Genomic DNA, 13375 nt, shown 5'->3' with positions numbered 1-13375 from the left:
ACATTTGTTTGATAAATACCTACCTACATCAGACATCGCATCGTTTTTATTTTAAAAGTAAACAATTTAAGTTAATAATATAAATTTAAATTGATGAAAAAATGATGAGAAAACATTTTAAACGCAATTTGATTGTTCGCGCCATTAAACTTAACAATAATGTGTTTCACTATATAACTAAAAACAGCTCCATATATCTATCTACCATACATATATATAGCATGGCGTTATAATGTACCTACCTATCTTATACGTATAAAATGTTATCATCATCAACAACGCGATACCCGCGATACCAGTGTTACATGCGTCTATCTGGAGGTAGCTAGTTGTTCATTGGTAGCTACTACGTAGTATAAGCTATAATATACGCCGTATCGAGTCACTCGATATCGAAAGTACCTATACACGGGATTTTTTAATGCACGAGATTCTAATATAATCGCGTTTTAAACTGACCACTCCAAATTATGGATGAGTCCATTATATTATTAATCAAAGAAAGTGAGCTAATTTGATATTCAAATGCAATGATAATGATAGCAAACTTCAGTGCGCAAATTCTGAGGTAATAATTGGACGTTTTTAATTGATCAAATTGAATAATTATTACATTAATAAGTAAAATTAACTTTTTGGGTAGTAAATACCATTAATACTTGGGGAATTCTTAATTACAGAATCCCGACATTTGTAGGTACCTATGAGGATGGAATTTCTATTTCCGAAGTACCGATTTTATTATGAGACGTGACTGGTATGTCATGAAAACGTAATAAGTCTGCAAAGTCAACCTCAAGCTTTCACCTTGATGCCTCTGTTCAAAACAAAACATTTATCACACCGTAGCTTACCATAACTTCAAAGTTAAAGAGAAAAGGAATGCTTGACTTGATCACGCGGTACGCCAGCATCGAGACCTCTTTCAAAAAATCCCCGAATCTGAAGGTCTCGTATTGTGCCAATGGTATGCATGACTCAGAGAAGCTTGTATTAAGCGATCCATGCCCCAGCACTGGAACACTTCAGTGTGAGTAAAAAGTCATTTTTTATATATATTGTTTACTCGAGAAACCAGATATGGATATCATCAGATGCTTTATCTGAACTCCCGGGGACAAAGATAGGTGAGGCCTGCAAACACCCCGGCTCCAAATTAGTGAAAAGATGTTCCTTAATTTACACAGATATCTCGGTGAATCTGCAAGCGCTATAGCAAAAAGCTAAATGACTGAGAAGTACATAAGCAAAGCGAATGCCTCGGCAGAAACTCGCAAAGAGAACGATAGTCTTGTCTTTGTCTAGAAGCATTCTGGCTTCTTCTCCAACCATTCGGTCTAGTCGCTAATGACGGCAAGGACCCGGAGTGAAGGAATGCCTAGACGTCCTACTGAGTGTCTATTACGTTTCTGTGAACGGGCAGGGGTTGACTCCACCATAGTCTTGTCAGTTTCAAGTTCTACTCCAAAAGGTTGGAAAATAAAAAATAAAAAACTATAAACTATAGTTTAGACTCGAAAAAAAACGAGAAACGCCAGAAAGAGGAACACTTAATTTGAAATTGTATATATCTTGATTTACGGAAAAAATTATATCTTATGCGTATATCGCTTTTTTTATTCACGTGCGTAAAGCTTACAAATAATTATAACGCTACCATGTAAATCGAAATGTCGTATTATATTATATAGTACCTAACTATTTATTCCGAAGTGAAATAATGGAAAATACACGAAGTGAATTCAATTGTTAGTTGAAAAAAGTAGGTATCACATCATTATCTTGGAAAATCACAGGATATTTATCAATTTTCAAGGAAGATTTATTTTCACGGTCATTAATATTATATTAATTTAACTACCTACAGTTCAACTTATCAAAGTGTTGTACTAAAAGTTTTGTGTTTCCTATACTATCTATCTACAGTGGTCGACTCGACGCTTAATGAAACTTAAGTAATCTCATGGCCAAAATGTGGTCGAATAATTTTTTATTACAAATTATTGCATTTAATCTACATTTTTTACTATGAATCCGTGATTGATCTCAATATCATTTAGATCTCGCCTTACCCATTTTGTTTATTCCCAAAAATATTAAATGCTCTTAGAGTCCGGAACTAGTTCGATTTTGGGGCAATAAAAATAAGAAGTAATCCAAAAAAGACCTGAAGAACAGTTAATTTACCAAACAGGTTAGAGTACCTAACTCCCAAAAATCCTTAACATTATTATAATATGCCTAAAAACTAAACTAAAGTCCACATTTAGACACACGGCTATTGAAATTTGAACCAACGTACCAAAAACATATAAATGCTCTGTTGAACTTATGGCATCCTGAAACCACACACTGAATCCTTATTGCTACTGAATTGATTGCATGTCAGTATCAGAGAAAGTATTTCCATTTCAGGAATTTTAATCAGGAAACTTTACGTCTATTTGGATTGAAGTCTAACCTTTGATCAAAATTGATCCCATCATTTGTTCAGAGTTATTATTTTTTGACAAAAATTTGACGATATGCACACACTGAGGCTTACTCACACATACACGAAATATTGTAATTTTAATCTTATTTCTCTTAGCCTGCTTTTTCCTGTCCACGCGATAACTTCCTTATTTCATTATCAAATTCTATATTCTATGATTTACCCCTCATTTTAAACCTTTTATTTATTAGTCGTTCTGGACTTCAGGACGAAAAATAGACTCACACTCTAAAAATGAATCGCTTGGGAAATAACAGGTTAGAGACATAATATTACAAGTGAAAACGACCAATTTTTCGGGTACGGAACCCTAAACTCACACTTGAAACATATCTAAGGACACTTTCCATTAAATTACCTTTTTCCTTCGAGCTTTCTCCAAACTGAACTGATTTTGAGAATCATGGCCTGTATTTTAGTTGCTTAAACCCTAAACTCGCACTTGAACTCGCACATAGCTAAAAACACTTTCTATAAAATTACCTTTCAAACGAAATAAAAAATATCAAAATTGGTTCCTTTGCTTAGGCGATACAATGCCACATACAGACAGACAGATTGACACACACACACACACAGCGTTCAAACTTATTTTGAAAATCCCTATTCTTGGTTAGGGGGTTAAAAAATTAATTTTGTTCATTGTGAAATTTGGATATCTTATCTGTAATAAAATTGCTTATAAATAAAAAAGGAGTAAAATACTGTCGATATTTATCACTTATACCTATATTATTTCTTAAGCCTGTTTTTAGCCACAGGTACCGCTTACTGCTTAATCAAATTAATCACCCCGACCCGTATCAGAATTCCTCACGGGTTGAGGTAGTTATTTTGAAAAAGAAAATTATTTGAAAGCAATTTTATACCGAAAATCTATTAAATCGTTTTATTGACTTCCCAAAATAATATCCACCAATTAAAGAAATCTGGCAAAAGCAATCACGCGAGATAATTATAATATTTGACAAAATTTTTGAGAAATTCTACCATCGATTTAAGACTAAACTAAACTATAAGTTTTGCTAAAAACAAAAACAAACAGAAAGATTTTTTACTGCAATCAAAATCAAAGTGTATTTTAAATAATCATATTTTAAGTGATCTATAATAAAATCAAATAGAAAATTCAAATAAAATTAATGTTGAGTACATAGTACACAGTGTGGGAAACCGTTGCATAATCATATGTTTATGATTAGGGTTTATTAAACATTGACGCCCTAAAATCAAATAATTTATTAGATGAACACAAAAAAAAAGGGGGATGATATTTTCCCCGATGCGTATTGCTGCAATGTATAAATATGTACAGAGTATAGGTACTATGTATACATACATTACACACACAGTTGTCAGTTTTTATTACAGACAGTCGGCTTTCGCTATGTCCATAAATATATATATATATATTGTTCACAATAATTCAAAATTAATTACTTGTATGTGAAAAATGGTCCATTGAGAATATCAAAAATTATTTAATATGAAGATACTATTAATGGAGTTATATGATGATTAATTTGTTGAGGATTATACTTATATCCAATAAATCCAGACTTATAGGGAAATTGAGACCTAATTATAAAGAGACAGCGGAAAAAATACATTTTGGATTTATTGGCAACAAGTCAAACCTTTGTTTGTAGATACTGTAAATGTTGTCCTTAAAAAGTTCTGCATGAGTCAGCAAGGACGCTTTGCACTTCTTAGCTCTTCCCCCATCGCGTGATAAGCGCACTTAAAAGTTTTTTTTTTCTAAATTATGAAATAACTTTAAACGGCAGCAGCCTTCAATAAATGTAACATTTCAAATGAGTATTAAATCAAATATTATTCAAATTATTATATATCGAGATTTATATAACCGTTGGTTCATCTGTGTTTTATTGTACCTACCCTGTATATATGAACTATATCAAGGTATACTCAATTTAGTCCCAAGTCTGTAACGCTTAAGATTGATACCTACATAAAATCACCCAAAGAATCCCATTCGGGTTGTCCGATTGTCAACGCTATAACTTAAAAACGAATCAAGCTAAAATTTTAAGGATTTTTTTAGGGCGAAAAGACCTATTCCCGTCATAAAATCACTTCTAATCGGTTCGTTTCTCCTAAACGTAAGAACAGATTTTCATATTTTTAAAAGGTATTTTAATTGAGAGTTTTCTTAGCTATGTTCAAGAAAATCAACTCATCCTTTAGAAGATCATCACATCTTTTCTAGTTATTATTGACTACGCACGCAACCCTAAACTCGTAGGCACTTGAAACTTTCAAACGAACAAAAAATCAAAATATCTTTATTCCTCTAGGAGGTACGACGCCACACACAGACTCACAGATACACAAACTTATAACACCGCTCATTTTTAGAGGACTTTCGGAAAACATTTTTCCGACACCCAAGTAAACGAAGATGCAATTTTTACATTGTTGGGTGACGAATAAACACTGATGTATAAAGCGTCGGTCAAAAGGTTATTGCATTTCTTATTCTATTATCTTTTTCTTAAAGTAAGATGATAATATTAATTTTAAGCTGATGGTGTTATAAAATATTTGCCAATCTTTGTCAGTAGATAGATACGTTAATACAAATTTTGATTTCTTGTAAATAATTCCAAAAAATATATGCTGGCTTAAAAATTGGCTTACGATTCAAGTTATTATTTATACTTGATTCACACTATCGTACCAAATTTCCACAAGCTTATGGACTTAGGTAACTCATGGTCTATATGATATTATTTTATTAGTATCAATACCTACCGCAAAACGTGAGCATGTCAGCCAAGAGCAAAATACATCAAACCTTAAAAATATTCAATAGATTTCACTGTCCAAAGTTTTTCTAAAGCAAAATTATCCGAATAAATTGAAATTCGCTAGTATATTCAGATTGTGTTTAAACAATTTTATTAATCCTATGGATAAATATTTTAGGAGTTATCATTGTGTTTGTAACCTTTTGTAAAAATGATTATAACTGTGACTTGTAGATGTCACCATATCTGAAGCTGAGATAAATTTGGTATTCTAAAATCTTTACAATATGTGATATTTTTTGGAGAAACAAAACTAAACATATATTTGTTAAAATTCGTACTTACTAAAAATAAATTTCGCTCGAAAATGCAATAACTCTCTAAAGAAGATAGATTTTATTCCTATTTCAAAATAATTAAAATAGCTAGAAGCAAGTTTTTTAACACATTTGCTGGAATTAAATCGTATAGAACTTACAAAATGCACATACCTACTTAGCTTTTCCCGTAGCTACTTAAAACATATTTCAATCCAAATCTAAAAAAAAACTATGAATTAAGATGATCGAGCCGATATTGTAAAATTAACCAAAAATATGAAAGGATCTATGACCAAAAGACAAGATTGTTTTGACTTAAACGGACAGGAGAGCCCCCATTATAATTTTAGTAATTTAAAGTGCTCCCGCGATAATCCAACAATTCGTTTTGCAAGGTGATGCCGAATTATCGAATTTGTCGGACTATATAGTACTAGGACAAACCCCCTGTAGTCCGGAATTTTTTGAAAAATAATACCTTTTAATATCCAACAAATTACATATCCAAATGATAAGATTTCAATCATGTTCTAATTTCAGTCATGGAGAATTCATGTAATTATAATAAATCTGTATTGTAATTATCTTTATAGTTATGTCGGATTACAAGTGGTGCCGGATTACCGTGGGTCTACTCTATTAATACAATGAGAAAAAAGTAATTTTCCTATCAAAATTCCAAATACTACATAGCGAGTTTCGTTGTGGATAAAATATGTATTGCTACGGGAAAATTACGGATATTGCACGTATAGTTCTAAAATACCATGTATTGTGTTAGTAGAGCAATACCCAGTTTTGTTTTCAGAAAAATTAATACCTAATGTCAATGAAAAAATACAGTTTTCTCAGGGTAGTTTAGCTACAAACAATGAAACAAACTTTATGATTTTACTGTCAAATCAATTTTACTCATAGAATTATGTATTTAAAGAAGTTTTGAGCTATATTTCTGCGTCTGAAACAAAGAATCATTGTGAAAATTTTTTAGTCTTAACTGGCTTATGGAATTAAGCCAATTCGAACCGAAAAGTTAAGGCACACATTTTAAAATAAAATTAAAAAGTTAAATTCATGGTGGTTATTTTCAAATTAAAATCAAATAAAGCCTAGCAGCAGTTCTCAAAAATCAAAAAGATCAAATTTAAAAAATTATAATTTGATTTCCCGACTATCCGATTTAATACCTATCAGTTTATTTTTATTGCAATAGCTGCCTCTGTTTGAATTTCATAAAAAATAATACTTTCCTATATATCCATATTGAAAATATTTATTTTCTAAATATTTAACTTTTTTGGCATTTTTGTATCTACATGCCAGAAAAAATTCCTTGAAAAATAACAAAAAAATATTTTTATCTTTTTCCCTATCGTTTCGAAAGATATCAGAATGGATATAATAAGATTTTAAAACTCATAATTTATAAAACTTAAATGTATTTTACAGAAATGTAAAATTTCTCGTAAATTATCGCCATTCGATAAAAGAAATGAGAAATTTCGTTACAAAAATTTTCAAAAAAAAATACTATATCAATTCAACTTTTATTTTGAGTAGCAGTTTCCAGAATTTTATTTAAATTCTGTGAAATGAAGAAAACTAAATTTAATTCTGAAAAGTTTTCAATTAATTTTTATTCAAGTCCTATACCTAAATATTGTATCAATCGATTATCAATTTATTGAACGGCAATTCTCTTTAAATATTGAAATAAAAAACATAAAATTAAAAAAAAAAAAAGTATTTGCAGGTGATTGCCAATGTACCTAATCGTAAAATCCTAATTATATTCCTGAAGAAATAGATATTTTTTAAAAACAAAATAAGAAGATAAGCACCGTATTTATAAAATAAAAATAAATTAATTTTTTTACTTTAATATGAATTGAAAATGTTTTTATGGTCTCGCTTAAGGATGTCGTTAAAATTAAACTGCATAAGAAATAGATTCATCAACATATAAACTGAAATTTATAATAATAATAAAGCCTAACAACCCAATCGTTGCACAAATAGCCCAGGAGCTGTCAATCTAAAAAGTTTCCTCATACGTGCATATATTTTTTTTTTTTTAAATAGATAGTTTAAAACTATAGGAATTCGAAACGGTAGGTTTGCGTGGTTTTGCAAAGCCGAAAAAATGTTTAAAAAAATTAATTATTAAAAAAATCGATAAATGTTTGTCTCTCATGTTGTGAAATGGTTTGCCTAAAGTATATTCTACAGAAAATTTCATTATCTTTCAGAAAAAATTTACGCAAACCAATTTTTTTAGCCGGGAGAGTCAGGCAAGCCTTTTAAAGTGTGTGATGAGGGAGGAAATTTCTCCCTCATTACGTAACATGATTTTTTTTTTTATTTTGTTCCTTGCAGTGTCTACTTTAAGATTATCTTGGTTTGCGGGCTCAGAAACGGCCGGAAATGTCCAGCAAACCAGCTTAAAGTTCATCTACTCTGAACTCATTTTCAATAAATATAAACTAGAATAAATGTTTCGTTGTAAAATTACTATTGTTTTATGGTGATTTTTATTTTTTATTTTCTATTAAATACTTTTATTTTACAAAATTACTTTTCTATATTTTCTTTTGATATACTTTAGTACGAACTTCATATAGGATATGACGTCTTGTTGTTTTTACGATTTGAAATAATGAAAGGGTAAATATAATTAAAGGAATAATAGGAAATTTTTATTTTGGATGGATTTAATAATTTAATAGAGTGAAAACAATTATCAATTGTTAATGCTAAAACATAGTTTATTTTATTGATCATCAAAGTCAAACATAGTTTATATCATTAATCATCGAAGTCAATTTCATCAATACTCCAATGATTTCTATTTGTTGATTCTTTATCTTCTTCACTCTCTTCCTCTGATTCTTCGGTATTAATTTCTGCTCGCAAAATTTCTTCTACTTTTGAAGGTGCCGCTGGGCCTTTGTACCATAACGGTTCTAACTTATTGTCGCTATTCAATTGCCATCCACATTCAGTGGGTTCATATACGACACACAGAGGTTCAGTGGCATTTTGCCACATTGTATTTACAAATATTGTACGCAAAGTTTTCTGCGACAAGGTTTTCCAACATGGAGGAATGTTGCTGGAATCGAAATTAATCGAAATAGAAATTAATTTATTGAAAATGAGTTCAGAGTAGATGAACTTTAAGCTGGTTTGCTGGACATTTCCGGCCGTTTCTGAGCCCGCAAACCAAGATAATCTTAAAGTAGACACTGCAAGGAACAAAATAAAAAAAAAAAAAATCATGTTACGTAATGAGGGAGAAATTTCCTCCCTCATCACACACTTTAAAAGGCTTGCCTGACTCTCCCGGCTAAAAAAATTGGTTTGCGTAAATTTTTTCTGAAAGATAATGAAATTTTCTGTAGAATATACTTTAGGCAAACCATTTCACAACATGAGAGACAAACATTTATCGATTTTTTTAATAATTAATTTTTTTAAACATTTTTTCGGCTTTGCAAAACCACGCAAACCTACCGTTTCGAATTCCTATAGTTTTAAACTATCTATTTAAAAAAAAAAAAATATATGCACGTATGAGGGAACTTTTTAGATTGACAGCTCCTGGGCTAAAAGGCCTCTCCCGCAGATTCCATAAAATAGCAATCCTAAGCCTTCGCTATCCCATGTTCTTCCCACAAAGTGTTCTTTTCCGTAAACACTACGAACTCGTCACACCATCGCTTCAGCGGTTACTTTCGATTCCTTCTTTAAACTTAAATTTATAAACGATAATTCTGACGTTTACATGAAAACTATCAAAAATAAATAGTTTTATAATTAAGAGTCATGACAAAATATCGTGAATTAGAACTAAATCCAATGATTACTGCACTATTGACAATAAATTAAAAAATAAAAATCTTAATTCGATGACATTTACTTAAACCGAAAACTGAAAATTAGAAATAAATTAATTATGAGTTAATTTTTTGGCAATTTAGTAATAAGAATCGAAATAAAATAATTTAATTTTTTCAAGTTAACAACCCTGACAATTTTTTGACTCCACTAATGATTTGAATTAAACTTTCTAACTCTAATTATGGAAAAAATAACTAATAATGTTTGATTTTCTGTTGTGCCCGAGAAGCAAGAACTTGTCCGATAGGAAAACATAATTATATTTTAAATTTAGCAAAATTTTTGCCATTAAACGCCATACTATAATTAATAATCAATAGATAATAAATTTTTCAAATACTTATCGCGATTCCAAGAAGTTCGTTTGGGACACAGGATCGAAATTCATTAAAAACTTATTCTGAAAATAAAATAGAAATAAAAAAGCAAAGCAAATTTAAAAATCAATTTTTCTTTAATTAATTATTTTAACTTATTAATTAATATTCACAAAATTTTCTTATATTTAATTATACTTGATTTATTTATTTTTATTTTTTTGTATTGTGTTTTTTTTTTAATATTTATATAATCATCCATCAAAATCTATCAATTTATCAATGAACACAATCAAAAAAAATGTACACAAATATTCGAACATAACATTTTGGAAAAAATACAACAAAAAAACATTATTTTTGTAGCATTTTGTCATTTTTCTTAAATATTTAATAATAATTTTTGTTTTATTTATATATAAGAAATTTGTACAAGCAATTTTTTGATGACAAAAATTATTTTTATTCAAAATATTTTTCCCGTCGGGATTATTTTATTTAATAAAATTTTTGGAAATTTTATTAAATAAAACAAAAATTTATGAAGCGACGGAAAAAATCTTTCCAATAACAACAAAAAAATAATAATAATATAGTAAAAATATTTACAAAATTAAAAATTGATGGCTTTTGTTTATCTAAAAAAACTTAATTATTTTCCAAAAAATAAAATCATTTAGTATAATTTTGAAAAACAAAAAGGACAAAAAAAAATTTGTCGCAGTTGTACCCTGAATTAGTATTTTTTATTTTTTTAATTCAAAATTATATTAAATAATTTTCCATATAATATATTTATAATATTTACACATAAATTCAATTTTTTTCTCAATAATTTAACCTGAATTTTTGGTAGTTTTTTCTTGTAGTCGATTTAATAAAAAATTTAATTAAAAAAAACAAATTTTTGTTTTAAATCAGGTCTCAAAATAAACCAAATATACAAATAATAATTTTTTACGTCTAAATTAAATCGTATTTACGCAATAATTATTTACAATTAATTATTTTTTTTGTATTCCAAAAAAAAAATATATAATAAATTAAAAAATTTCCAAGAAGAATACTGGTTAGGTAAGTTTTTTGACGAAAGAGATTTCAAAATGGAATGTTTGTTTTTTACATAATTAAAATCAAAAACTGTTCTTTTTTTAAAACAAAAAGTACAGCTTTAAATAAATAAAGCTTGTCGGTACGTCTCTTAATAATTAAAATTGGAAAAATTAATCACAACTTTTCTTAAAATCGAAATTTGTTCACACATTCCTTCTTTTTTTTTTGTAAGATCAGTCTGGACTTATGACAAAATATATATCCAAGTGTTTTGCAAATAATTTCGATTTTAAGAAAATAATTACAAGAAAGAAAACTTAAAATCACCCAACATTTAAATATATTTAAAAATATATAACAAATTTGCAAAAAAAATTATTTAAAAAAAAGTTCACACTACTCGGGACCTCCACATTGCATTAATGGCGGGATTCCATCTAGTTCTGGCGAGTGTGGTCCACCGCCGTAAAGTGGTTCTCACATATGCGCTAAGGCTGGTGCTAAAGGACCTGGACCTGGACCTTGTAAATCGGGTGAACCTTGATGTACGTATTGTTGCATATGTTGGGCTGTATTTACATCGGTAGGTAAATACATTGAAATCATTTGCCGTAAATCACCCTGTTGTTGGGGTGGTGGTTGTTGGGACATTACTTGTGCTTGATAATCACGTTTTGGTGGTAATGGTGTAGGTGTATGTAAACCGGATGATGGGGATACAGGTTCAGATTTTACACTGGACCCACTAGGACTATGTGATGAACCAGCTTGTTGCATACCATACGGTGAGCCAGCACCACCTGGAACTGTTGTGCCCGTTGTGGCTGTGCCGTACATACTTCCATAGCCACCATTCATGTAATGGGAATGTTGCATTTGTCCCATATCGTATCTAGGGTACGCTTGACTTGCAGCCATGTGAGTATTATACGCGTGTTGTTGATAACTAGCCGCCGATGGATCATGCATCATATAGCCATTAGGCATATAACCGTTAGGCATTTGGTACATATCACGAGCGGCGGCCGCTTGTTGTGCTGCTGCTGCGGTTCTTGATTGCTCTGATTGCAATAAACCTGAGGAACCTAATGGATATTTATCTTTCTTTAATAATGTCTTTGTTTTCCGTCGGGGACGATATTTATAATCAGGATGCTCTTTCATATGTACAGCACGTAATCGTTTTGCTTCATCGATGAAAGGCCTCTTCTCTGTTTCCGATAATAATTTCCATTCAGCACCCAAACGTTTTGATATTTCAGAATTATGCATTTTGGGATTCTCTTGTGCCATTTTTCTTCGTTGGCCACGTGACCATACCATAAACGCGTTCATTGGCCGTTTAACACGATCAATATTTTGATTTTTGGCGCTTGAGTTATTATTATGTGATGTTGTAATCGACTGTTGTGGTTGATGCGGATTTACGGATCCACCGGATCCAGGTCCGCCACTACCACCACCTGGACCACTTTGTTGATGATGTGATTGATTATTTGATGGCGGTTGACTATTTTGTGGTTGATGCAATCCACTTAATTGATTTGATGGTGGTTGTGATTGTTGATGTGACGGATGTAAACCCGTTAATTGATGTGGATGATGTGCCATGGCTTGAGCATGATGTTGAGCTAAACTCATTGTTGGGGCATGGCCTAATGAGCTTAACGTCCCATATGCACTATGTAAACCACTGTGTTGCGGCGGCATTGTCGCATGTAGACTGCCGCCTTTTAAGTCTGTTTCCATGGTCAACATATCGTGATGCCCTGTCGCGTACAGCTTGACAAATTTTTATAAAACACTTGAACACAAAAAATTTTTGTTAAAAAGTTGTTGAATTTTTGATTTATCAACAAAATAATTTATTTATTTAAAAATCACAAACAAGTTCACTGGAATTTATTTTTAATGTAAACAGTTCACATACACAAATTCTTATTAAAAAATATTTCACTTGCATAAACAAAATTGATTTAAAATACATTCGGTACAACTGTCAGTCATTGTTTATCATTTACCCAAAAAATTAAGTATATTTTTTTTATTCTAAAATCATTTTGATGCAAAAACTATTTCACAAAACACTCAAGTTCAAAAATAAATAAAAATTCAATCGAAAATATTTCCGTTGTTGATGTGAGATGACACCACTGATTATTCTCTCACAAACCGTGTGTTCGTTATAATAATTACGTATTACGCTTCTTTTGTTTTTTTTTTTAGACAAAAACAAAAAACTACTATACAAAAAAACAAAAGACAATATGAACTATTACAATACAAATAAACAAACGACAATCGAATCGAACTGTTTATAAGACAATATTTTCAGACAATAATAAATAGAGTTTGGCAAAGTAATGTATTCTTGCCGAAACATGAAACACGTTTGACTATGAATTCAATATAGAAATAAAGACCCGGTGCGTTTGAGACGAAACAACATACATTTTACCCCCACTTAATATAACGTAAATATTATTGACTATAACATATACGCCTGCCATCATTTCAATG

The 13375-nt window shown here is 30.3% G+C and overlaps 1 protein-coding gene across 1 annotated transcript; it reads right to left on the bottom strand.

Moving 5' to 3' along the window:
* Positions 1–11213: 11213 nt before the first annotated feature.
* Positions 11214–12710, bottom strand: LOC123290753 (transcription factor Sox-2). Its single transcript, XM_044871051.1, has one exon. It carries the CDS (start codon positions 12611–12613, stop codon positions 11333–11335), a length of 1281 nt encoding a protein of 426 aa, XP_044726986.1. The 5' UTR covers positions 12614–12710; the 3' UTR covers positions 11214–11332.
* Between the last annotated feature and the right edge of the window lie 665 nt (positions 12711–13375).

Source organism: Chrysoperla carnea, chromosome 1 (assembly GCF_905475395.1).
Source record: "Chrysoperla carnea chromosome 1, inChrCarn1.1, whole genome shotgun sequence".
NCBI classification, from domain to species: domain Eukaryota; kingdom Metazoa; phylum Arthropoda; class Insecta; order Neuroptera; family Chrysopidae; genus Chrysoperla; species Chrysoperla carnea.
The sequence above is the reverse complement of the archived record's forward strand: the minus strand, read 5'-3'. Positions and strand labels throughout refer to the sequence as shown.